At 44.3% G+C, this 27,156-nt stretch overlaps 1 protein-coding gene and 1 non-coding gene across 4 annotated transcripts; one reads left to right on the top strand and one right to left on the bottom strand.

Moving 5' to 3' along the window:
* Positions 1-3,662: 3,662 nt before the first annotated feature.
* On the top strand, positions 3,663-22,857 carry PGBD2 (piggyBac transposable element derived 2). Of its 3 annotated transcripts, XM_033196874.1 has the most exons (4): positions 3,663-4,473; positions 7,712-7,743; positions 17,531-17,594; positions 20,319-22,857. In XM_033196874.1, exons 3-4 carry the CDS (start codon positions 17,578-17,580, stop codon positions 22,078-22,080), a joined length of 1,779 nt encoding a protein of 592 aa, XP_033052765.1. In that variant the 5' UTR covers positions 3,663-4,473; positions 7,712-7,743; positions 17,531-17,577; the 3' UTR covers positions 22,081-22,857. The 3 variants fall into 3 exon arrangements, with proteins under 3 accessions (XP_033052765.1, XP_033052763.1, XP_033052764.1); XM_033196872.1 differs by lacking the exon at positions 7,712-7,743; XM_033196873.1 differs by lacking the exons at positions 3,663-4,473; positions 7,712-7,743 and adding an exon at positions 13,134-16,049.
* LOC117077001 lies at positions 16,712-16,817 on the bottom strand. The gene has a single exon (XR_004434603.1). It is a non-coding gene; the product is annotated as a U6 spliceosomal RNA (small nuclear RNA).
* Positions 22,858-27,156: the final 4,299 nt, after the last annotated feature.

Below are 27,156 nucleotides of genomic sequence, written 5' to 3' on the forward strand. Positions count from 1 at the left end.
ACAAATTTACAAGAACAAAAACAAACAGCCCCATTAAAAACATAATTGATCATTAGAGAAATGCAAATCAAAACTATAATGAAGGCTGGACGAAGTGGTTCATGCCTGTGATCCCAGCATTTTCGGAGGCCAAGGCAAGCGGATCACTTGAGACTAGGAGTTCAAGACCAGCCTGGCCAACATGGTGAAACTCCATCTCTACTAACAATAAAAAAAATAGCCAGGTATGGTGGCACACACCTGTAGTCCTAGCTTCTTGGGAGGCTGAGGCAGAAGAATTGCTTGAACCCAGGAGGCGAAGGTTGCAGTGAACTGAGATCATACCACTGCACCCCAGCCTGGACAACACAGCAAGACTCCATCTCAAAAAAAAAAAAAAAAAAACTATAAAGAGATACCATCTCATGCCAGTTAGAATGTCAATTATTCAAAAGTCGAGAAACAATAAATACTGGCAAGGTTGCAGAGAAATCGGAACGCTTTTACACTGTTGGTTCAAATGTAAATTAGTTCAACCATTGTGAAAGACAGTGTGGCGATTCCTCAAAGATCTAGAATCAGAAATACCAGTTGACTCAGCAACCCTATTACTGGGCATATGCCCACAGGAATATACATCATTCCATTATAAAGATACCATGCATGTGTATGTTCATTGCAGCGCTACTCACAACAGCTAAGACGTGGAATCAACCCAAATGCCCATCAATGATAGACTGGATAAAGAAAATGTGGTACATATACAACATGGAATACTATGCAGCAATAAAAAGATTGAGATCACATCTTTTTGCAGGGAGACGGATGGAGCTGGGAACCATTATCCTCAGCAAACTAATGTAGGAACAGAAAACCCAACACCACATGTTCTCACTTATAAGTGGGAGATGAGCTATGAGAACACACAGATGGGGCAGTGGTGGTGGGTGGTGGGGACAACACAGTGGGGCCTGTCAGGGACCTGTGGGGAGGGAGAGCATCAGGAAAAGTAGCTAATGCATGTTAAGCTTAATACCTAGGTGATGGGTTGATCTGTGCAGCAAAATCAGCATGGCACACATTTACCTATATAACAAACCTGCACACCCTTCACATGTACCCCTGAACTTAAAATAAAAGCTGAAGAAAAAACAAGTTTTTTTGTAGAGATGGGATCTTCCTATATTGCTCAGGCTGGTCTCGAACTCCTGTGCTCAAACGATCCTCCTGCTTTGGCCTCCCAAAGTGCTGGAATTTCAGGCATGAATCACTGCTCCTGACTCCCTATCAACTAATTCTTAACTTAAAATTTATTTTTATTTTTTGTTTTCTTTTAGAGACAGGGTCTCATTCTGTCACCTAGGTTGGAATGCAGTGGCATGATCATTGCTCACTGAGGCCTCAAGCTCCTGGGCTCAAGCAGTTTTCCTGTCTTAGCTTCCTGAGTATCTGAGGCTACAGGTGTGCACCATCACGCCTGGCCAACTTTAATATAGCAGCGTCTTACCACATTGCCCAGGCTGGTCTTGAACTCCTGGCCTCAGGCGATTCTCCCACCTCAGTCTTCCAAAGTGCTGGGATTACAGATGTGAGCCACCACTGCCCAGCCTCGTTCTTAACTTTATGCAGGACATCAAATCCTTAATCATACATAGTGCATCAAATCAATTCAATTGTCATCGGAATGCATGCCACCTCCATATCATTTCTTAACAAGGAAGCTTCAAGAAAGCAGCAATCTCTTCTTATCCTGGGCCCATTAATCATGGGGGCTTGGGAGTTCTAGCCTGAAATTATTTGGCATCTGGTACTTTCTTCAGGTCCAGCTCACCTGATATCTCTAGTAATTTCCTTAACTAAAATATCCTGATGGACTAATGAGTATCTTCTCATAATTCCATACAACTGTGATTTCATGCATGTGACATTCTTAATTGTTGGGTAGGTTGTGATACTGCTATGGCTGTCAAAAACTTTAATATAGTCAAGCAACTTGTAGCTGAGCTTTAATTGCTGCTATGTACTACCATCATTAACCACAAGGTGTTATTTAGTCAATGCTTCATGGACATGAGAATTTTTATATGTAAAATCTCACCCCATACATACACACAAAAACATGTACAGGTGAAATAACCTAAATGACATAAGTTAATAAATGTATGTTTAATTCCCCAAGTCCATTTTCTTCTTCTTTTGATATGTTTTTTCTTTTTTTAAATTTGTTAACTCCCTAAAGCAAGATAGTATCTATAAACAAACTAGGCTGCAAGGCTTTTTTGAAATTTATTCATAATACACATAATTTAAATATTTTCCCCCCAATTTTTTCCTTAAAGCTTATTTAGCCTATTTCTCAATTAAAGACAACTTCAAAATATATATTTTCCTCAAAGGATTCTAGCTTAACGGGCTAAGTTTTTTGTTTTGTTTTTTCCCAATTCCTATTATGCAGTTCTGCCATTCTACCCAAAATTTGACATTGCTTTCAAAGATTTGACTTTGTTTTTAAACATAGCTTTATTCAAAGCAATGCACTGAAAATGTCTAGATGGGCTCTTTGCAGCTCCATAAACACTTACACTTGGTCCTGATCTTTTTATTAACTTTACATATGCAAGTATCCAAATTGCAGTGACAATTCTCTCTAGATCATAAAGGTATGGAAAAAACAGCTAGCAAGCACACTATATACATATCTTATTACTCCTTGTTCAACTCACCCCCTCTTTGACCTCATTTCTTTGATTCTCTTGTTCTTTTGTCTCCAGCCATTCTCAAATGTGCTAGGCTTGCTTCGCCTCAGAGCATTTGCACATGCCATTCTCTCTGCTTCAAGTACTTTCCCCCTTGAATTCTGCATGGGGAATTTGCTCTTCATATTCTTTGGCTTTTCCCTCAAATACAACCTTCTCACTTACCAACCTTCCCTGACCAAATTATTTAAAACTGAGTTCACAACAGTCTTGTTGGTCTCCTTTGCTTCCTTTATTTTCTTCCTAGCACTTTCCACTTTGACACACCATATATTTTGTTTATTGTCTGGTTCTCCCGCTGAAATGTAAGCATCATGACAAGAGGGTTTTTCTCTTGTGCCTTTTATTTCTTTCACTGTTCTAACAGCACTGCCCAGAGGACTGACTGTCACAGAGAGGACACTCATTTAACACTTGAATGAATGAATGAATGAGACACGGGATCTGGGGAACAAAGCAACTTAGAAACACCACTCTACCTCACCTAGAGTAGCACTCCCATTTTCCCAGGGCTCATGATCTGTCTCCTCAAATTGCTCATATGTGGAATGAATGATGACAAACTTATACGTGCCCTTCGCTCCAGAATCCCACAAATGAGCATGATTTTTTTTTTCTTCTGATGCAGGTGTTTTGGAACACACTTTACAGTGACCAAATAACATTTGTGAAGTGTCAGGGTGGAGAAGCAAATACAAACTCTTCACCAAGTGGCCCTCTTCTTGAATGTTAACAGGGTCTGGTCCCAGGGATTCCTGTGTTCAAAGCCTTTCAGGGCAAGGCACTTTGCTGTGGAGTACACTGTCCTATATACCTAATGGGCTACTAGGTTTCAGCTGGACAAAGTCCTTATAGAGCCGTGATTCTCAAGGGGTAGACTAGAGTGGAGAGTGTCGTGTGCTACTGGCACTTAGTTGCTAGGGGTGCTCAATATCCTACAATTAGGGTTATTTTTACGAAGTGAAACTATAGGTAGGTAAGGTAGCCAGATGAAATACAGGGATTTCCAGTTAAATGTGAATCTTAGATGAACAACATTGTTACCTGAAACTCAAATTTAACTGTATTTTATCCGTGACCCTGCCTCCTGTAATGCACAGGACACCCTCCTTCCCTCTCAACAAAGAATTATCCAGGCCCAAAATGTCAAGAGTGGAGGCTGAGAAACCCTGCCATACAGCAGTGGTTCTCAAGCCCTAGTTTGTACCACAATTACCTTCAGGGTTGGTAAGGCCGATTACAGGGCACACCCTCAGAGTTTCTGATTCAGTAGGCCTGGAGTGGGGTCCCAAGAGTTGCATTTCCATCAATTTCCCAGGTGAAGCTGCTGTTAGATTGGGGCCACATTTGAGAACCACTACCCTAGAAAGTCCCCATGCTCTCCTGATTAGAAGCGAGGAAAGTTTCCAAGGGAGGACGGGGGTGGGAGGATAAGGGAGAGTGGCGGGAAGAGCCGGCCCGCTGGGGTGGGAGACGTTATTTCGGCCGTTCTGGCCTCGCAGGCGTTTTCGGGATCCCTCTAGGCGCCGCGGAGGTCCCGGAGTCTCGATGGTCGCTCGGGCCGGGGCGTGGCCTGGTTCGGGGGCGTGGCGTGGAAGGCGGGCCGAGGTGCGGCGAGCGCTCTCGTGCCGGACGTTGCGCGGCCGCGACGCCCGACGCCAACGCAGGCGCAGCGCTCCGGTTCGGCGCGGCTTACGGTCCAGTTCGGGCTCACGAGGCTCCGTCTGGGCCAGGGCAGGTAGGCATCATTGTGCGCCGCAGGCAGGGCTTAGCTTGAGTGCAGGAGCGGTTGGCCTTGATGTTGCGTTTTCTCAACGGCGTCCGAGGAGTTCGTCCCCACGGCTCCGCGTCCACGGTGGGATGGCGGGACCAGGACAGGAACAATGGGATTCCGAGGGCCGCAAGGGGGCGCTCCCTCTGCGGGTTGGGGTGCGAGGCCGGAGGCCGGGCCCTGCTGAGCGGGAGGCGGAGCAGGAGGCGGAGCGGGGTGGGTGGGGACCGGGGCGGGGTCGGGCTAAAGAGGGATGGATTAAGGGCACGGTGGGAGGGACCAGGTCAGGCTCGGGCGGGGTGGGCGGGACTAATGGGGCGGGCGGCCTGAGGCTGGCGGCCGAGCTGCGAATGCCGCGTCAGGTCCCGGGGCGGGGCGGCTCCGCGCCGGGGCGCGCTGGGGGCTGGTCGTTCTTAACTTTGCGTCCGCCTGGGAAGCCGCTGAGGTTTCTGAGGGTCTTTGTTTGCCCTTCTTTCTCTTTTGCTATTGAGATGAAGAGAAGGGAGGAAGTTCCTCTGTATCCCACAAAAGCCCTTCTGAGCTGTTAGGCTCCTGGCTCAGCTTTGGGGTGCTGATCTATAAAATGTCTTTTGAATAATGTTTATCTTGAATTAATTTCAGAATTTCAGAGTATTACAAAACAAACAAAAATTCCCATGTACGGTTCGCCCAGATTTCCTAGGGGTTAACATCTTATTTTACAGAACAGTCAACAAAACCAGGATATTAACACCTACAGGCCTTATTCAAATTTCTCTACTCTCACCTATTTCCGTTTTGTAATTTAGGCGCCAAGACAGCTTTGGGTTGTCCTGTCTTTCCTTGGAGAAATTTACATTTTAAACAGCAGCTCTCCCGCCCCTCAACTCCTAGGGCCCTTTAGAGTGGCCTGGGGAGCTCCACGTCTCACACCGAGGTGCTTTTTCTTGCCTCGTGCCTGGACCAGTTTAGTTGAGAATGCCCAGTTGGACGTCTGGGCAGCTCGTGACCACCTCCTCCTCCCAGTGCTGCTCGTTCCTCCTCCCAGTGCTGCTGGGCTTGGTGAGTGGCACCTCTGTGCACCAGCCATAGGGTGCCAAAATCTAGGAGGCTTCCCTGATCAGCTTTCTCCCCTGCCCTGCCCCCTCAACCAATTATCCAGACTTGATGGTTTCACATTTTGAGTCCTCCTTAGGTGTGTCCATTTCTCTCCATAGGCCTCACCCTTTTGCCGTAGCCTTTTTGTCCATCTTCCTTCATCAGCGTTGGGGCCTGCATACTCAGTTGTCCATACTGCAGCCAGAATAAGCTTGTTAACATACACACTTCATTCTGTTATGCTCTGCCTGTAACTTTTTTTTTTTTTTTTAAACTTCCCACTGCTCTGATAAAGACAGGCCTCCTTAACAGGGCCTTCAGGTTTCTGCAGGGCTGGTCCAGCCTCTTGTACCCTGTCTCCCGCAGATTCCCTACCCTGGCGGGACTGCTTTGCTTCTCCTGTGCTGTGCCTTTTGCCTGGGGTGCTATTCCCTGCCTGCTGCGGGAGTTGTTACTCTTTCTGCAGCTCTCCTTTAGGTTATCTTTTCCTCAGGGAGGTATTCTCTGACCTCCCTGACTAGGTCAGTTTCCGTTTTATGGGTTCTGATCAACAACACCTCCTTTCCTTCTTAGCCCTGTCATAATTACAATTTTATGCATACATGTCTGGCACCCAGTTTATACTTCAGATGTTTGCCAAACGAATGAAAAGGTGATAGTTGGCTGCCTAACAGCCTCTGTCTAGACATTATTCCCTTTGTGAGTTTGCTTGGTATGTGGGGGCACTGGCTGCTGATGTCCCCTTCCTCTGTTGGTCGTCTCAGGCAGGGCAAGAAAGATGTAGGAGCCACATGTGAGGGGATGGAGGGCCTGGGGAGCACAGTCTGCAGACTCCTGAAAGATAGAATTGGGGAGCACAGCCTGCAGACTCCTGAAAGGTAGAATTGGGGAGCACAGTCTGCAGACTCCTGAAAGGTAGGATGGGTTTTTGCTGAGCTTCTTACCTGTGTATCCGCCTCTGTCCTGGTTGAGTCCATTGTAATTATTAGACTCTTCACTGACATATTTCCTATGCATGGTTTCAGAGGCTCTTTTAGGAGTATATTTTAGTTAGGGTCAAGCATATATCAAGAGCTTCTGGTTCTTTTCTAAATAGTTGTCTCAAAGCCAGATAGTAAAGATGAAAATGAAAAGTCTGCAGCAGGTTGAGATGGATGGGGTGCCCTGGAATGTGGCCATGTGGCTCTGTGGCATGATTAGTTTGGTTCAGCGAGTATTTATTGAGGGCCTGCTGCATGCCAGATGCCATGTTGCCTTCTTGGGATACAGAGGTGGGGTTGACCTGAAGATGGATTATTAGTTTCAATCTATTGTGGTGAAAGCTGTGATAAGAGAAGACTTGATTGGAAGCCTGATGGATGAGAAGGACATTGCAGGGGATCCCACAGGCAGGGAATAGCACCCCAGGCAAAAGGCACAGCACAGAAGAAGAAAGCAGTCAGGCCAGAGTAGGAGCCTGAGGAAGACAGGATACAAGGAGAGACTGGACCAGCCCTCGGGAGTGGTCTGAACCTACAGGCGGAACTGGGTGAGGATAAGGCTAGGGACCGGGCTGTGAATGACTTTGATTTTATTTCAGAGCTTGGTTGGATTGTGACCCAGGGCAAGCTCTTGGTAAGCTGTGAAGATGGGCTCATGCCCTAATGGCTGGAGGCTGTAGCAAGTGGATGGGGCCAGCCTAAGGCACAGTGGAGGAAAAGGTGGTAAACTGCTGAGAGGTGGAGCAACTGTGAAATGGTAACACAAGTCAGGCTTCCTGACCCAAACCTGGCTGGACCTGGGGAAGAAGTCAGACTGTTTGAGTTTTATCAGTCATACTGATGCATCCCTTAATGAAACATAATTTCTGCAGCAAAATGTGTGGATATTTATAGTGACAGAATTAGACACTATGAAGAGCCTCAGGTCAGTCCAGGTTTTGCTGCCAAAGAGTTTGTTGCAAAGTTTTGAAAGAAAGTTCAGTTTTTAAAGCATATTTGGCTTTTGGAATTGCAGGTGAGGGGTTGTGGACCTGAAATTGTAGTTAACACTTGGGAAGCCAGGCCTGTTGTGTCTGCTTTACATACATTGACTCTTATCACTTTCACAATGCAATGAAGGTAGGTACCACGATGATCCCATTTTACAGGTGAAAGACGAGGGCACCAGGAAGTCTCTTTGGTAAGTGACTTTCCAAAATCACACAGCTCGTCAGTGGTGGCTCCATATTACATATTTTTCCTGGGCTACAGACTTGTGAAAGGGGGTCGGGAGAGATTGAGGGACTGAGGTCTTTCTTTGGCATCTGCCTGCAGCAAGCCTGCCTTAGTGCCAAGAAGGTCAGAGCAGAAGGGGATCTGGAGCCCCACAGACATCACAGTCACACACTTGGATTTACTGAAGTCCCATGGGGACTCATGTCCGTGATTACTGGAGCTTATGATCTAATCAGGTGATGAGCTTTTCTCACAAGCCATAGAGGAATTTAAGTGTGATGTCATGTGGACCAGAGATGGTCAGAGGCCCTGTGTATGGATAAGTTGGGATGTGGGCTGGCTGGGCTTTGAAGAAATTCAGGTAAACAATTTTATAAGGATTTTATAAAGAGATTCTTCATAAGGGACACAGACTGTTACATGGGGAGATGACCTAATTTTCTTCTAGCCATGCAAGATGTGTGTGTTCTGGAACATCACAGATGAACATCTTTTGCTTGCGACTCCCTCATCACTGCAGAGCAGCATTCCCATCAGGCACTAACTGGGTCAGCTGGAGAGTATTTCTTCAGGTGTTTCTTTGCAACACCATGCCTGTGTGTGTTTGTGTGAGTGTGTAAAATATACACACCAAAATATATAAAATGCACAGGAACAGTTTAAAGAATAATGAACAACTGTGAATATCCTACTCAGTTTAAGAAATTGAGGCCGGGCGCGGTGGCTCAAGCCTGTAATCCCAGCACTTTGGGAGGCCGAGACGGGCGGATCACGAGGTCAGGAGATCGAGACCATCCTGGCTAACACGGTGAAACCCCATCTCTACTAAAAAATACAAAAAACTAGCCGGGCGTGGTGGTGGGTGCCTGTAGTCCCAGCTACTTGGGAGGCTGAGGCAGGAGAATGGCGTGAACCCGGAAGGCGGAGCTTGCAGTGAGCTGAGATCCGGCCACTGCACTCCAGCCTGGGCGACAGAGCGAGACTCCGTCTCAAAAAAAAAAAAAAAAAAAAAAAGAAATTGAACCTTATGAAAATTTTATTTTTTATTTCCATAAGTTTTTGAGGAACAGGTGGTATTTGGTTACATGATTTTTTTTGTTTGTATGTTTGTTTGTTTGTTTTTTTGTTTTTTTTTTTTTTGAGACAGAGTCTGTCTCTCTTGCCCAGGCTGGAGTGCAATGGCACGATCTGGACTCACTGCAAGCTCCGCCTCCCGGGTTCACGTCATTCTCCTGCCTCAGCCTCCCAAGTAGCTGGGACTACAGGCGCCGCCAGCACACCGGGCTAATTTTTCATATTTTTAGTAGAGATCCATGTTAGCCAGGATGGTCTAGATCTGACCTCATGATCCGCCTGCCTCGACCTCCCCAAGTGCAGGATTACAGGCGTGAGCCACCGCGCCCGGCCATGAGTAAGTTTTTTTGTTGTGATTTGTGAGATTTTGGTGCACCCATCACCCAAGCGTTATATACTGAACCCAATTTATAGCCATGCCCTTCTCATCCTTTCCCCTGGAGTCACCAGCGTCCATTGTATCATTCTTTACCTTTGCATCCTCTTAGCTTAGCTCCCACTTATGAGTGAGAACATATGATGTTTGGTTTTCCATTCCTGAGTTACTTCACTTAGAATAATGGTTTTCATTTCCATCCAGGTTGCTGTGAATGCCATTAATTCATTCCTTTTTATGACTGAGTAGTATTCTGTCTTATGTATATACCACAGTTTCTTTATCCACTCATTGATTGATTGGCATTTGGGATGGTTCCATGTTTTTGAATTGTGCTCCTATAAACATGCGTGTGCGAGTATCTTTTCTCATATAATGACTTCTTTTCCTCTGAGTAGATACCCAGTAGTAGCATTGCCAGATCAAATGGTAGTTCTACTTTTCGTTCTTTAAGGAATCCCCACACTGTATTCCATAGTGGTTGTACTAGTTCACATCCCCACCAGCAGTGCAGAATGTTCCCTTTTCATTGCATCCTGGCCAACATCTGTTATTTTTTGATTTTTTTGATTATGGCCATTCTTGTGTGAGGAAGAGGGTATCGCATTGTGGTTTTGATTTGCATTTCCCTGATCATTAGTGATGTTGAGCATGTTTTTCATATGTTTGTTGGCCATTTGTGTAAATTCTTTTGAGAATTGTCCTTAACCCGCTTTTTGAGGGGATTTTTTTTTTTCTTGCTAATTTGTTTGAGTTCATTGTAGATTCTGGATGGTAGTCCTTTTTATTCTATATATTTTGAACTTATTAGATAAACACAATTTAAAAATTACTCTATTTTCCTGATTAGGCAAATCTTTTCTCACTGTAAAATGACCCTCTTTCTCTGAATTTTTTGTTTTTATTGTACTTCATTTTTATATTTTTAATTGTAAAAAACATACAGTTTACCATTTTAACCATTTAAGTGTACAGTTTAGTAGTACTAAGGATAATCATATTATTGTACAGCCAATCTCCAGGAACTTTTTTATCTTGCAAAGCTGAAACTATACCCATTAAACATTAACTCGCCGTTTCTCCTCCACAGCTTCTGTTAATCTGCATTCTACTTTGTTTCTCAGTTTTGACTACTTTAATTACCTCATGTAAGTGAAATTAAACACTGTTTCTCTTTTTGTAGTTGGCTTATTTCACTTAGTATAATGTCCTCAAGGTTTATTTATATTGTAGTCTGTAACAGGATTTCCTTCGTTTTTTTTTTTTTTTTTTTTTTTTTTTTTTTGAGGCGGAGTCTTGCTCTGTCGCCCGGGCTGGAGTGCAGTGGCCGGATCTCAGCTCACTGCAAGCTCCGCCTCCCGGGTTTCCGCCATTCTCCTGCCTCAGCCTCCCGAGTAGCTGGGACTACAGGCGCCCGCCGCCTCGCCCGGCTAGTTTTTGTATTTTTAGTAGAGACGGGGTTTCACTGTGTTAGCCAGGATGGTCTCGATCTCCTGACCTCGTGATCCGCCCGTCTCGGCCTCCCAAAGTGCTGGGATTACAGGCTTGAGCCACCGTGCCCGGCCGATTTCCTTCGTTTTAAGGCTGAATAATATTCCATTGCATCTATCAATTCCATTCATTCATCAGTTGACACTTGAGTTGCTTCTGTCTCTTGGCTATTGTGAATAGTGCTGCTTTGAAAATGCACTATAGGCCGGACGGACGCAGTGACTCAAGCCTGTAATCCCATCACTTTGGGAGGCCCAAGGTGGGCGGATCCTGAAATCAGGAGATTGAGACCATCCTGGCTAAAATGGTGAAACCCCGTCTCTACTAAAAATACAAAAAATTACCCGGGGATGCTGGCAAGCACCTGTAGTCCCAGCTACTCAGGAGGCTGAGGCAGGAGAATCACATGAACCCAGGAGGCGGAGGTTGCCGTGAGATGAGATCAGGGCACTGTACTCAAGCCTAGGCAACAGAGACTCCATCTCAAAAAAAAAAAAAAAAGCACTATAGACATAGATTTCCGAGTCCCTGCTTTCAGTTCATTTGTTCAACATAGTATTGGAAGTCTTAGAGCAATTACTGAGAAAAGTAAAAGCCATCCAAATTGGAAAGCAGTAATTACAACTATCTGTGTTTGCAGATGACATGATCTCATATGTAGGAAACTCTAAAGATTCCACAATTGCAGAATTGCAGCAATTTGTATTTGCAGCAAAATTAACAGCAAATTGTATTTGCTGAATACAGCACAGTTGCAGGATACAAAATAAACACACAAAAATCAGTTGCAGCCAGGCACAGTGCCTCACACCTACAATCCCAGCATTTTGGAAGGCCAAGGCAGGCAGATTACTTGAACCCAAGAGTTTGACACCAGCCTGGGCAACATGGAGAAACCCCATCTCTACAAAACATAGAAAAATTAGCTGGCATGGTGGCATGTACCTGTAGTTCTAGCTACTTAGGAGGCTGAGGTGGCAGGATCACCTGAGTCTGGAGAGGTTGAGGCTGCAGTGAGCCATGATTGTGAAGTGGGGTCACTTGTCTTGGGAAATACCCAAGGTTCGTTGTCTCACGCTAAGGAAAACAAGATGTAGACGCACAAGGTGTGCATTTAAGAGCGGAAAGTTTAATAGGCAAGATAAACAAGAGCAAAGCTCCCCCATATAGAGGGAGAGAGGTTCCAAATGGATCTCCCTGTTCACAGTGGGATGGGGCTTAAGGAGGTGGTGTCTAATTTACATAGGGCCTAGGGGATTGGTTGAACCAGGTGTGCCACTTACATAGCCCACAAAGAGGCTGGCCATCTTACCCTAATCTTTTATTATGCAGATGGCGTCTCTGCCTGGTCGGGGCTGTGACACCCACACATGTGACTTTGACAAAGAGAAGGGAGGAGAAAACTTCCAGGATATACCTGGCTTCTGGCACACCTGCAGGCATTCACCTATGCAAGCTTCCAGCTTTCTTATCTATGCAAGCTTCCAGCTTTCTTATCTATGCTTGAGGCTTGATTTTTCAGGCTGCTTTTTGTTAGAAAAGAAAGGATTTGGGGGCTGCTTTTTATTAAAAGAAAAACCCTACTGAGGACTTCTGTACCCTCACTAACTGCCTGAGTAATTTATTTTTAACTCCTAAATCAGTTGTCCCACTGTATTCCAGGCTGGTCAACAGAGTGAGACCCTGTCTTAAAAAAAAAAAAAAAAAAAAAAAGTGTGTTTTTTTTAAATATGAAAAAAGAAAAAAAATGTTTAAAAGAAAACGTAGAAATTACCACAGTTTTTCCATAGTGGGTGCATTATTTTTAAATGCTATCAACAGTGTACAAAGGTTCTAATTTTTTTTTTTGTTTTTTTGAGGCGGAGTCTCGCTCTGTCGCCCGGGCTAGAGTGCAGTGGCCGGATCTCAGCTCACTGCAAGCTCCGCCTCCCAGGTTCACGCCATTCTCTTGCCTCAGCCTCCTGAGTAGCTGGGACTACAGGCACCTGCCCACCATGTCTGGCTAATTGTTTGTATTTTTAGTAGAGACAGGGTTTCACTGTGTCAGCCAGGATGGTCTCGAGCTCCTGACCTCGTGATCCGCCCGCCTCAGCCTCCCAAAGTGCTGGGATTACAGGCGTGAGCCACCGCGCCCGGCCCAAAGGTTGTAATTTTTCTACATCCTTGGTGATACCATTTTCTGTTTTCTTGATAGTGTCCAGCGTAATGGGTATAATGTGGTATCTCATGGTTTTGATTTGTATTTTCCTTATGACTTTTAAAACTTTTCTTAGGTAGTTTAGTTTTTATTCTTATTTGTTGTATTTGGTTCTTTTTAAGTGTGCTTGACCTTTTTTTTTTTGTTTCAGATTTTATGTTTCTTGTTCATATTGTTTCTTACAATATATTAGACATATATATTTTGTATTCTATGATAATTATGACATTTATAGTCCGTGGGTCTGATTATGCTGTCCATTGTTTCTGCTGACTCCCATTCATGGTGCTTTATTTCCTTGTTTACTTTGTTATTTCCTTGTTTACTTTATGACTTTTTTTTTTTTTCATAATGTGAATTCATCTTTGGAACTGTTATCAGTGGAGCTCTTCAGTGTTTTTGTTGGGGATATATTCCTCCAGAGAAGTTTTATCTGTTTTCACTATTCCTGGGGAAGCACTGCTAATGAAGGGGACTTTGGGTTAACATTTTTACTTGAGGTTATTGAGCCCATTAAGCAGTATCAGTTGGCCTCATAAACCTTCATAGTTACAGATTCTTCGGAGACACTCCCTCCCTGACTTTTATCCAGTGGTATGGTTAACTCAAGCATGTTTATTTTCTGGTCTCTTCTTCAGAGTTGGGTTCGTTTTCATTTATCCTTGTCTCTTGGGTGCAGCCCTTTGGTAGGCCCTTTGTGCTGGCCTGCCTTTAGTTTCCTCTAGTTTTTATACTCCATATAGTTCAGAATAGGAGGATTAATGTCACCACAATTCATGAGAACTCCTCAGAGTGAAAGCTAACTGAAGACTCCCTTGCTCCTTAGGGCTCCCAGATTGATTTTGCTTTTTGACCCAGTGAGATTCCATATTTTCTTGTCAGGTCAGTGCAGCACTTAAAATTTTATCCAGCTCTTTTAAGTTTTCATCAGGAGAGTTTTTTTGGGATCTGTGGTCTGCCATACTTCTGTAAATGGAAGTTAGGCGTCTCATTTGATGAGTGTCTTTTCTGCTTCCCCTTACTCCTGAGAGCCACCTTGAGGCAAGAGCGAGGGGCCCAGAGGAGTGGAGGTCACTGATTGCAGGAGTTACATGTTCTCTTATCTTCTGTGTCTGCAGAACCCAGGCCAGGATCCACCCCCCAGGACATGCCAGCCACTGTTACTGCCTGACCACAAAAGCTTGAGAGTGAACCTACAGAGACTAGAAATTAGGTAGTTGGGGAGAGGAAGGTAGAATAACATCAGGAGGAAAAAATATTTGTCATCCTTTCTGGAGCGCTAAGGGGGCATAGGAGGTGTGTTGGGGCAAGACTGATTGTATGTATGTGCATGCGTAACTCTTAGAATTGGCTGCAAAGGGGCAGATGGAGTCAGAATTTGCTGAGTGTGGTTTGCTTTTATGGGTTCGTAGGTAGACAGTTCAGTGAGCTTCCTGGCAGGCTGGCAGGGTAGAAGTTCACTGGAGAGGCTGGGCTTAAAAGCTGCCTGAGATAGCATGGGGAGTCTGTGGGATTAGTCCTTTAGTAAGGGCTCTGGCCACACAACATTGAAGTTGTATTTTCAGGTGACCAGGACAACCAGTTGATGATGGGGTCATTTGGGCCATGGTTTGCGTGTAGGGTACTAAACAACTCCTAACACTCTTTTTCCTGGCCACATAGCATTTTCACTTTCTCACTGTCTATGTGCCTTGTGGTTCGGGAGCTGTTGGTTGGCCCCTGAGAACAGCCCACTGAGCTGGTGGATGGAGGAGAAAAGGCTCTGTCCCTATTATGGGAGGAAATGGACTCGTGGAGCTACTTTACTGAGTATTTTTGCATTCAAGGCCCTGGGCTCTGTAGTTGAGTCTTAAGGATATGAGCAAATGACCCTTTGGTGGTACCTGCCTGGAACGGTCTCAGCTAGGGGATAGCAGAGGGGGCAGAGACCTGGTATGTCTAATAGAGAAAATTAGGAAGCAGACCTGGGGAAGATTAGGAAGATGATGCTGAGGGTTTTATTTTATCCTTCAGGAGAGGCCTTTGGATTCTCATAGAAAAAAAAAATTCTCAAGGCCTCTCCTGAGGATACTGGCCCAGCTCTTGTGTCCACTGTAAGCAAGCACTGTGTGTATATATAATGTAGATCAGACCCAGCTACTATGTAAGTGTTGTATATACAGTTGTGATCAGGCTCAGCTTCCCTCTGAGTGTGCTTTGGATATACAGTGGAGATCAGACCCAGACTAGTGCAGATAGTATTCATGAAATGGTCTCACAAACAACAAAAGGAGTCTGGTTTGTGAAGGGCGTGCTCTGAGTAGCTGACAAAAGGAGCCTTGGCTCAGTTATCGAGAATTGGTCAGAAGCAGTGTGACTGAGCTGACCTCAGGGCCAGGTGGGGCTTCATTTGGTGGGGGTGAGGTAGGAATTAAAAAGAATTTTAGACAAGTAAGGCCACATTCACCTGAATAGTGCTGACACTTGTTCTTTGTATTTGGCATATTTATGGAAGGGTCACATATGCATATGTCAAGCCACCGTGAATGCGATACCTGCAGGTACAAAAGGACCTATGTGTGTTGCATTGATGATGACTTGTGTCACAAAGATTGATACTATTGGTGACATAATTCTTCAAAATGGTCAACAAGCGTTGGTAAAGTTCTGATAAAAAGATCTTCGTTTTCTCTACTATTAGTATGTTTACTATACTATATTAAAATTGTGCAAAAGGTGTTTTATATTTATGTAAATCTGAGTTTGGTTCTAAGCCCAAGTTAAATCATTGCACGTAGGTTTTGGCAGGACAGATGGAAGTTGTGAGGGTATGAGACAGGTGTGGTTGTGGGACCGACCCACACGTGTGGGATCGCTGTAACCCTTTCCACCCCTTCTGCCATTGTGACAACCAACCTTCTCACCCAACAACTTTTAAAGCACCTTCTGGGTGCTCTGCTTCCTCCCTTCACTAATTGCCGCTGTTCTGGGTGCTGCAGGGAGACCGAGAAGGATATGACGCCAGGCAGGAGAGCTGTTGGAGACGTACAAGAGCGGGCTTATTGGTCTGTTCTTGCTGTTGTAAAAGTGGCCCAGAGTGAGTTGTCCAGACACATTAAAATGCATGGAAAGGTTTACATCTTAAAATGAGAAGGTAACTTGAATCAGCTGTCCAGGTGGTTTGCCAGCAGTCACACCATTTTGAAAATATTGGCATGGGGTCCCTGTGGTGCTGAGATATTTCCATAGCTTGAATCTTTGTGGAACTCACATCATCATTGCGTGCAAATGCAAATCCCCTACTCCTGTAATTAATTTCTGTGAGCTCTGGATAAACAGGGATGCCTCCTGACTTCTGTTTGCATTTCCCCCCAGTATTACTGCATTTTATCAGTTTATTGACAGGGTCAGGGTGACTGGTTTTCCATTAAATTATTCAAGCGTGACTGTCTAATCTCCTGGAAAACTAAGTAGATGCCCTTGGACGCTAACACTTTCCAAATCTGTTGTGATTTTGTTCTGCATCGCTAGGCAAGTCACTTCTTTCCAGGCCTCAGTTTCCTCAATGGTTAAATGGGGGTTATTACAACCTCAAGAAGTTATGAAGGGGATTAAATGCATTGACATTGGTAAAAATGCTTAAAACAGTACTCCGCACTTAAATGCTCACTTGCTGAAAGGGTTTCTAATGTCTTTACTCCAAAATATTTCAAACATACAGAAAATACAGAGAAAAATATATCAATAGCCATGTCCCCACCTCCCAGATTTAACACATATTAACACATTTTGCCATATTTGATTCAGATTTTTTTTTTTAATATGGAACACTTACGAATTTGCATGTCATGTTTGTGGACAGGCTGTGCTAATCTTCTCAGTATTGGTCCAGTTTTAGTACATGTGCTGCCGAAGTGAGCACTCAGATTGTGTAAAAAGAACTAACAGATCTGGTTGGCCTTTCTCTCCCCACGACCCCATCTCATCTTCCACTTCCTCACTCCAGTTTCCCTCCCTCCCCTGTGGGTGCCCCCTTCTGTGAAGAGCTAGCGTGTAGCTTTCCAGTTCTGGTTTTATACTCCTATCCTGCACATAGTATCTGTTGACAACACAGGGAATTTCTTGTGGGTATTTGCAGTTACATAAGTGATGTTCTACACTTTCTCTCCGCAGCTTTGTTTCATTAAGTGTTGTTTTCAGGATCCTTATGCTTTCTTGGTAGTTCATTTGTTTAAACTTCTATATAATATAGTTATATTCATTTCCCAGGTGGTAGTCTTTTAGATTTTTCTGATGTTTAGCTGTTATGGACAGTGCAGCGGGATGTTCTACTGGCTTCTGTTAGTAGAAGCCAGGGATGCCATTAAACATCCTGGAATGCAGTGGAAGGCCCTCTGCCACCCCACAAGCAAAGACTCATGTAGCCCCAAATGTCATCTACTTTAGAATGTATTGTGGTGTGAATTGTGAGATGAAGGATTCGTTCTTTTTCCCTTCGAATAACCAGTCGACCCAGACACTGTTAAGGTAGTGAATTTTAAGTCAGAGGTATTTTTCCCTTAAATGGTAGAAAAGATCCTGTTGCCTTGCTTCTTAAGATACAATTTTTTTTAATTGACCTTTCTTGTCTTACAGGTTCTTAGACTCTGTGAGTAAAGACAGCTTCGTCTTCCCAGTTCATCATGGCTTCAACATCCAGGTAGGAGTGCCGTTTGATCAAATGTTTTATTGAAGAATTTATTCCCCTATGTTTTTGAAAGGCCAAGTCCATGACATTTTTAGCTCTTGGCCTCAGTATAACAGTTGGTGTCCAGGAAGTATAAAGGAAGAAGGGAGAGGAGATGGGAGAAGAATGGGAAAAATGGGAAAAGGCCGATGGTTGTGTGGTTTGGGTGTGGTCATGTAGCACTAATGTGTACACTCGACAGAAAACCATGACGTCACTTTCCTCATCTTTCAAGATAAAGACACCAGATGGTTACTCCTGGGGCCACCTCAGTCCCTGCAGGCTTTCTCATGCCTGGGGTTTGAACAGTCATGTGCAGAAGTTGTTTGAGGGTTTGGGGGTGAGGAGGAGCTTGGGCAGTCAAAACTGGTAGAGACCTTGAGCTTGCAGCCCTGGATCTACCCCTGTGAACTGAGTGAGACCAGGTCAGGAGAGTGTGAAGATGGCTGCTGTCCCCTGAGAATCTTACTCCAAGGCCCATGAGAAGGGCTTTGGATTTCCTTTCCCTTCAAACTGGTCTCTTGTCCTGGCCCATGCAGAGGGGGAGTGAGTGAATACCTCACCTCCCTGGAGGTCAGCATGGCGGCTGACAGTCAGTCTCCAGGCAGTGAGCTTAGAGTGAATTTGTAATGCAGCCTGAACTCCAGAGTCCATGGGCAGGTCTGCGCTGATATAGCCTCTGTGGTAAATCCTGTTGCCTTCCTTTGGGATGGAGGGTCCTCACGTAGAGGTTGGGGTCTGCAAAGGGGCACAGGGAAGCTGCAGGGACCTCTGTGCCTACCCTCCCTGCTAAGTCCATTCTCACAGCCAGGGTGATGTGTTTACAGCCTAGATGTGACTCCTCACTGCCCTGTTCCATGGTTTACCCCCACCCTTGGGGCTACCTGAACACTGGAAGTCCTGGCCAGGGCCTGTGGAGTCCTGTGGGGCCTGGTTCTCTCTGGCTCTGCTCTGCTGTCTTGTCCTCATTGCACCTGCAGCCTCGCTGACCTCCTTGCCATTCTGCAGATGTCGAATCCCTTCAGTGTCAGGGCCGTGTGCCTGTGGTTCTCTCTGTCTGCCTGGGACATCTTGTCTCCAGCTGTCTGCAGGGCTCATTCTCTCACCTCCTTCAGGCCTCCCACCCTGTGAGCCTTCTCTCACCATTCTGTCCAAAATAGCAGCCCTGGCTCTACCCCTTTGTTGCATTGTCCCTTATCTGGGACGGCATTCGTTGCTACCTGACACCGTCCTGCATAGCTACTTGTTTGTTGATCTGTTGTCTGACTCCTCCAGTTAGAACAAAAGTGCTGTGCAGGTTGGGAGTGGAGTTTACCCATTGCCAGCCCCTGGGCAGCACCTGCTCACTGTCTGTGCTCAAATGCAAGTACAGAGTCTCCCGTTTAGCATGGTTCAACTTAAGATGGTGTAAAAGCCAGATACATTCTGTAGGAACTGTACTTTGAGTATCCATACAGTCACTCTGTTTTTCACTTTCAGTCCAGTAGTCAATAAATTATATGAGCTATTTAATACTTAATTATAAAATAGGCTTTGTGTTAGATGACTTTTTTTCCCAACTATAGGGTAATGTAAATGTTCTGAGCATGTTTAAGGCAGGCTAGGCTAAGCTACGATGTTTGGTAGGTTAGGTGTATTAAATGCATTTTCGACGTATGACATTTTTAACTCATGAGGGGTTTATTGGGATGTAACCTGATTGTTAAGTCGTGGAGCACCTATATCACTCACCATCCATTTCGTTCCTATGTCCACAGGGCCAGAGAGTGTCAGGACTTTCCATGTTTTCCAAATTGATTTGGCTTCTGAATTGCAGTTAGCATACAGTAGGATAGCTGCAAGGGAGCTATCTGAAAATCCACATCTGCTCAGTTCTTGAATTTGGGTAGTGAGAGTTCAAGTAGGGAGAGTTTGAGAATTTGGGGAATGAGGGAAACTTCCATTTGTCAATAAGAGAGGAAAGGTATAGTAAGACAAATGTAATTCCAGAGCTCCTAGGGCTATTGAGTCTTAGGGGACAGGAGTGGGTGTCACTCCAGCTGACCAGGGCTCCCTGTTGCCAGTGTCTGTTATCTGGGGTGATGATATCAGCATCTGGATTCATCACTAAAGGGGAACCTCTGTTTTAGAACACATCATTTAGGAAGGAAAGGAAGTAGGTAAGACCTCTTTATTCTGTTTCCCATTGTCAAAATACTTCTGCACTTAAAAGCATCATCTGTGGGCCGGGTGCCATGGCTCACGCCTGTAATCCCAGCACTTTGGGAGACTGAGGTGGGCGGATCACGAGGTCAGGAGATCAAGACCATCCTGACTAACATGGTGAAACCCCATCTCTACTAAAAATAAAAAAAATTAGCGGGGCATGGTGGCATGCACCTGTAGTCCCAGGTACTCGGGAGGCTGAGGCAGGAGAATCGCTTGAACCTGGGAGGTGGAGGTTGCAGTGAGTTGAGGTCGCACCCCTGCACTCCAGCCTGGGTGACAGAGTATGACACCATTTCAAAAAAAAAATAATAAAAAGCAGAATCTGTGTTTAGCTGGAAAATTTACTTACTGAATGCTGTGCCTTGTGGTGCCAGATCTGTGAAGCCATTCAAATGAAAGTGTTTTATAGAGGGAGCATCCTCCTCTTTTCTGCTGAAGCATTGGCTTTCTGGAATGGCCTCTTCCTGATTCTGTTTCCTGTTATAACAGAGATGTCATTGCTGGGAGAGGTATCCACTCAAAGGTGAAATCTGCAAAGCTGCTCGAGGTTCTGAATGCTATGGAGGAGGAAGAGTCCAACAGCAACAGGGAAGAGATCTTCATTGCACCTCCCGACAATGCTGCGGGGGAATTCACTGATGAGGACTCAGGTGATGAAGACAGCCAGCGAGGTGCTCACCTGCCTGGCAGTGTGCTGCATGCTTCAGTCCTGTGTGAGGACTCCGGCACCGGCGAGGATAATGATGACCTGGAGCTGCAGCCGGCCAAGAAGAGGCAGAAAGCAGTTGTGAAACCTCAGCGCATTTGGACAAAAAGAGATATTCGTCCAGACTTTGGCAGTTGGACGGCATCAGATCCTCATATTGAGGATCTGAAAAGCCAAGAGCTGAGTCCTGTGGGCCTTTTTGAGTTGTTTTTTGATGAAGGAACAATTAATTTCATTGTTAATGAAACCAATCGTTATGCTTGGCAGAAAAATGTCAATCTGAGTCTTACGGCTCAGGAATTGAAGTGTGTTTTGGGCATTTTGATTTTAAGTGGGTACATCTCTTACCCAAGGAGAAGGATGTTCTGGGAGACCTCTCCCGACTCACATCATCATCTCGTGGCTGATGCAATTAGAAGGGACAGATTCGAACTAATCTTCTCATACTTACATTTTGCAGATAACAACGAACTTGATGCAGGTGATAGGTTTGCCAAGGTCAGACCTCTCATCATCCGGATGAACTGCAATTTCCAGAAGCACGCACCCTTGGAAGAGTTCTACAGCTTTGGCGAGTCTATGTGTGAGTACTTTGGGCACCGGGGGTCCAAGCAGCTGCACAGGGGGAAGCCTGTGCGACTTGGCTACAAGATTTGGTGTGGGACAACCAGCAGAGGCTACTTGGTGTGGTTCGAGCCCTCACAGGGCACACTTTTTACCAAGCCAGACAGGAGCCTGGATCTAGGAGGCAGTATGGTAATAAAATTTGTGGATGCGCTTCAGGAGCGTGGTTTTCTGCCATATCACATATTTTTTGACAAGGTTTTTACAAGTGTTAAACTGATGTCCATTTTGAGGAAAAAGGGGGTGAAGGCCACAGGAACTGTTCGTGAGTACAGGACTGAGCGATGTCCCCTAAAAGACCCCAAAGAACTGAGAAAAATGAAGAGGGGTTCATTTGATTACAAAGTCGATGAGAGTGAGGAGATCATCGTGTGCCGCTGGCACGATAGCAGCGTGGTCAACATCTGCTCCAATGCCGTGGGCATAGAGCCAGTGAGGCTGACCAGTCGTCACTCTGGAGCAACTAAAACGCGGACTCAGGTCCACCAGCCATCACTGGTGAAGCTGTATCAGGAGAAGGTGGGCGGTGTTGGTAGGATGGACCAGAATATCGCCAAGTACAAGGTGAAGATCCGAGGCATGAAGTGGTACTCAAGCTTTATTGGCTATGTCATTGATGCTGCCCTCAACAATGCATGGCAGCTGCACAGGATCTGCTGCCAAGATGCCCAGGTGGACCTCCTTGCCTTCCGGAGATACGTAGCCTGTGTGTACCTGGAGAGCAATGCTGACACAACCTCTCAAGGGAGGCGAAGCAGGCGGTTAGAGACTGAGAGCCGCTTTGATATGGTTGGACACTGGATTATCCACCAGGACAAGAGGACCCGATGTGCCCTCTGCCACTCGCAGACCAACACCCGGTGCGAGAAGTGCCAGAAGGGTGTCCATGCCAAGTGCTTCAGGGAGTACCACATCCGGTGACATCAGGAGACATGCTTGTTTGGTTTATAATGAGATGTTCGTAGTTAAATACAGATAGCAGTTGATCACTTCTGTTTTGTGTTGGAAAAAAGACCTGAATTTCTGATGACTTGGTTTTCTCTTTTCTCCCTACCCACAATCGTTATCTTTTTTATTGTGTTCTGTTATACCTACATGTGATATAAATTAATATTTATATTCATTTATATTTATATTTTTGAACTTAAATTTATTTAAAGTTATGGGACCACTTTTTATTCAGATAAAAGTTGTGCTTTGGGGTATATTTGAATCCTAGCAAGAAGAATCAAAGGAAAACTTGCAAGAACAGTAAGAAGAGTTGACCATTGCATGCTATGGTTTATAATCTAAGATAGGCAATAGTGTATAAATGTCATGTAAATGTGATGGATTTCTTAATCCTATTTATTTCATATTAATCCAAGGTTATCAAACTTCCCAGGGATCGATAATCTGCCTTGTATTTAGTCAGAGGGCTAGTTTCAGAGTTCCTATTTTCTTGATAAAAATATTTTCCTAATACACATATATCAATGTGGGATTCATTTTATAAAAAATTATTTTTTTAATTTTTGTGGGTACATAGTAGGTGTGTATTTGTATGGGTTACGTGAGCTATTGTGATACAGACATGCGGTGTGGAAAGCCACATCGGGGTAATGGGCTATCCATCCTGCCGAACGTTGTCCTTTGTGTTACAAACCAGTTATACTGCTAGTTATTTTACAATGTACAATTCAATTATTTTTAACTATATTCACCCTGTTGTGCTAGCAAATACTAGGTCTTACTCATTCTTTCTATGTTTTCACACCCATTAACTATTGCCACTCTCCCCCACCCCCTAACCACCCTTGCCAAGCTCTGGTAACCTTCTTGCTACTCTGTATGTCCATGAATTCAATTGTTTTCGTTTTTAGCTCCCACAAATAAGTGAGAACATCTGAAGTTTGCCTTTCTTTGCTTGGCTTATTTCACTTAACATTATGACTTCCACTCCCATTCATGTTGTTGCAAATGACTGAATATCATTTTTTTTTGTGGCTAAATATTAATAATACTTCATTGTGTATATGTACATTTTCTTTATCCATTATTCTGTTGATGGACACTTAGGTTGCTCCCAAATCATGACTGTTGTGAATAGTGCAGAAGATAAACCATTGGAGTTCTGATCTTTCTTCAGTATACTGATTTTTTTTCTTTTGGGTGTGTACTTAGGAATGGGATTCCTGAATAATATGGTAGCTCTATTTTAGTTTTTGAGGAACTTTCAAACTGTTCTCCATAGAGGTTGTACTAATTTACATTCCCACCAACAGTGCTCAAGGGTTCCCTTTTCTCCACATCCTTGCCAGCATTTGTTATTGTCTGTCTTTTGGATTAAAGCCATTTTTACCAGGATGAGATATCTCAATGTAGTTTTGACTTGCATTTTTCTGTTGATCAGTGATGTTGAGTACCTTTTTGTATACCTGTTTGCCATATGTACTTTTTGTTTTTGTTTTGAGATGGAGTTACCTTGTCATCCAGGCTGGAGTGCAGTGGTGCGTGATCTCGGCTCACTGCATCCTCTGTCTCCTGAACTCAAGTGATTCTTCTGCCTCAGCCTCCCAAGTAGCTGGGATTATAAGCACCCACCACCACATCCGGCTAATTTTTCTATTTTTAGTAGAGATGATGTTTCACCATGTTGGTCAGGCTGGTCTTGAACTCTTGAGCTCAAGTGATTTGTCCACCTCAGCCTCCCAACGTACATCTTTTTTTCTTTTTTTATATTATACTTTTAAGTTCTGGGGTACATGTGCAGAATGTGCAGTTTTTGTTACATAGGTATACACATGCCATGGTGGCTTGTTGCACCCATCAACCTGTCACCTACATTAGGTATTTCTCCTACTGTTATCCCTCCTAGCCTCCCACCCCCCGACAGGCCCTGGTGTGAGTTTCCCCTCCGTATGTCCATGTGTTCTTATTCAACTCCCACTTATGAGTGAGAACATGCGGTGTTCAGTTTTCCGTTCTTGTGACAGTTTGTTGAGAATGATGGTTTCCAGCTTCATGTATGTCCCTGCAAAGGATGTGAACTCATCCTTTTTTATGGCTGCATAGTATTCCATGCTGTATATGTGCCACATTTGCTTTATCTAGTCTATTACTGATGGACATTTGGGTTGGTTCCAAGTCTTTGCTATTGTGAATAGTGCTGCAGTAAACATACATGTGCATGTGTCTTTGTAGTAGAATGATTTATAATCCTTTGGGTGTATACCCAGTAATGGGATTGCTGGGTCAAATGGTATTTCTAGTTCTAGATTCTTAAGGAATCGCCACACTGTCTTCCACAATGGTTGAACTAATTTACACTCCCAACAGTGTAAAGGCGTCCCTATTTCTCCACATCCTCTCCAGCATCTATTGTTTCCTGACTTTTTAATGATCGCCATTCTAACTGGCGTAAGATGGTATCTCATTGTGGTTTTGATTTGCGTTTCTCTAATGACCAGTGATGATGAACATTTTTTCATATGTCTATTGGCTGCATAAATGTCTTCTTTTGAGAAGTGCCTGTTCATATCCTTTGCCTACTTTTTGATGGGGTTTTTTCTTGTAAATTTGTTTAAGTTCTTTGTAGATTGTGGATATTAGCCCTTTGTCAGATGGATAGATTGCAAAAATTGTCTCCCATTCTGTAGGTTGCCTGTTCACTCTGATGATAGCTTCTTTTGCTGTGCACAAGCTCTTTAGTTTAATTAGGTGTTTTAGACATAAAGTTTTTGCCCATGCCTGTGTCCTGAATGGTATTGCCCAGGTTTTCTTCTAGGATTTTTATGGTTCTAGGTCTTACGTTTAAGTCTTTGATCCATCTTGAGTTGATTTTTGTATAAGGTGTAAGGAAGGGGTCCAGTTTCAGTTTTCTGCATATGGCTAGCCAGTGTAACCCAACACTATTTATTAAATAGGAAATCTTTTCACCATTGCTTGTTTTTGTCAGGTTTGTCAGAAATCAGATGGTTGTAGATGTGGGTATTGTTTCTGAGGCCTCTGTTCTGTTCCATTGGTCTATGTATCTGTTTTGGTACTGGTACCATGCTGTTTTGGTTACTGTAGCCTTGTAGTATAGTTTAAAGTCAGGTAGCATGATGCCTCCAGCTTTGCTCTTTTTGCCCAGGATTGTCTTGCTATGTGTGCTCTTTTTTGGTTCCATATGAAATTTAAAGTAGTTTTCTCCAATTCTGTCAGTGAAAGTTTTCTCCAATTCTGAAAGTCAGTGTTAGCTTGATGTGGATAGCATTGAATCTATAAATTACTTTGGGCGGTATGACCATTTTAATGATATTGATTCTTCCCATCCATGAGCATGGAATATTTTTCCATTTGTTTTTGTCCTCTCTTCCTTCCTTGAGCAGTGGTTTGTAGTTCTCCTTGAAGAGGTCCTTCACATCCCTTGTAAGTTGTATTCCTAGGTATGTTATTCTCTTTGTAGCAATTGTGAATGGGAGTTCACTCGTGATTTGGCTCTCTGTCTGTTATTGGTGTATAAGAATGCTTGTGATTTTTGCACATTGATTTTATATCCTGAGACTTTGCTGATGTTGTTTATCAGCTTAAGGAGATTTGGGGCTGAGACAATGGGATTTTCTTTTCTTTTTTTTTTTTTTTTGACACGGGGTCTTGCTCTGTCGCCCAGACTGGAGTGCAGTGCAGTGGCACGATCTCAACTCACTGCAAGCTCTGCCTCCCAGGTTCACGCCATTCTCCTGCCTCAGCCTCCTGAGTAGCTGGGACTACAGGTGCCCGCCACCATGCCCATCTAAGTTTTTGTATTTTTAGTAGAGACGGGGTTTCACCATGTTAGCCAGGATGGTCTCGATCTCCTGACCTTGTGATCCACCTGCCTTGGCCTCCCAAAGTGCTGGGATTACAGGCATGAGCCACCGTGCCTGGCCAAGACAATAGGGTTTTCTAAATACACAATCATGTCATCTGCAAACAGAGACAATTTGACTTCCTCTCTTCCTATTTCAATACCCTTTATTTCTTTCTCTTGCCTGATTACCCTAGCCAGAAGTTCCAATACTGTGTTGAATAGGAGTGGTAAGAGAGGGCATCTTTGTCTTGTGCCGGTTTTCAAAGGGAGTGCTTCCAGTTTTTGCCCATTCAGTATGATATTGGCTATGAGTTTGTCATAAATAGCTCTTACTATTTTGAGATACATTTAATCGGTACCTAGTTTATTGAGAGCTTTTAGCATGTAGGGCTGTTGAATTTTGTCGAAGGCCTTTTCTGCATCACCACCCGCATCCTGTGCCCATCCATGAACTGGAGCAGAGAAGAGGACTGATCTCGTTACTTGGCCTGGCTGGACGTGCTGACCCTCAGGATCACAGGCAGTGGAAGGAGCAGCTCCTGGAAGGTCAGAGTGGGTCCTGTGACGGATGGAAACAACAAGTATGTTGAGCAACAGAAATGATCAGCACTTGGTCTGTGGCAGCAGGAGCTCAGAAGTAAGGAATCCTAGGGCCTTATATGAGTGGCCCATTGTGGCAAAAACTTTTTTAAACAAAAAAATAGCCCCTGACTGCACTCCAGCCTGGGCGACAGAGCGAGACTCCGTCTCAAAAATAAATAAATAAATAAAATCAAATTAAAAAAAAAAAAGGCCCTAAGGAGTGTTCCAATGAGTACCTCTTAAGCAATACAATTGACCCGTGAACAATGCAGAGATTAGGGGCACCAACTCGCCACACAGTTGAAATTCGGACAATAACTTCTGACTATGCCAAAAGGAATTTACTAATAGTCTATTCTTGGGTGGCAGCCTCAGTGATCATGCAGATAGTTGGTTAACGTACATTTTGTGTGTTATATGTATTGTATAGTGTATTCTTACAGTAAAGTAAGCTAGAGGAAATAAAGCAGTCATAAGGAAAATGTATTTACTCACTGAAATTCAGGAAGTGACCTCTTTTCAAATAGGGCATGGCAGGGAAAGGGGGAGGAAAATGGCAAAAGTCTGCCCCACAAACTCAGGACCAAGATCCCCAATTTCTT

This window comes from Trachypithecus francoisi, unplaced genomic scaffold, assembly GCF_009764315.1.
Source record: "Trachypithecus francoisi isolate TF-2019V2 unplaced genomic scaffold, Tfra_2.0 Lachesis_group5, whole genome shotgun sequence".
Classification (NCBI taxonomy): Eukaryota; Metazoa; Chordata; class Mammalia; order Primates; family Cercopithecidae; genus Trachypithecus; species Trachypithecus francoisi.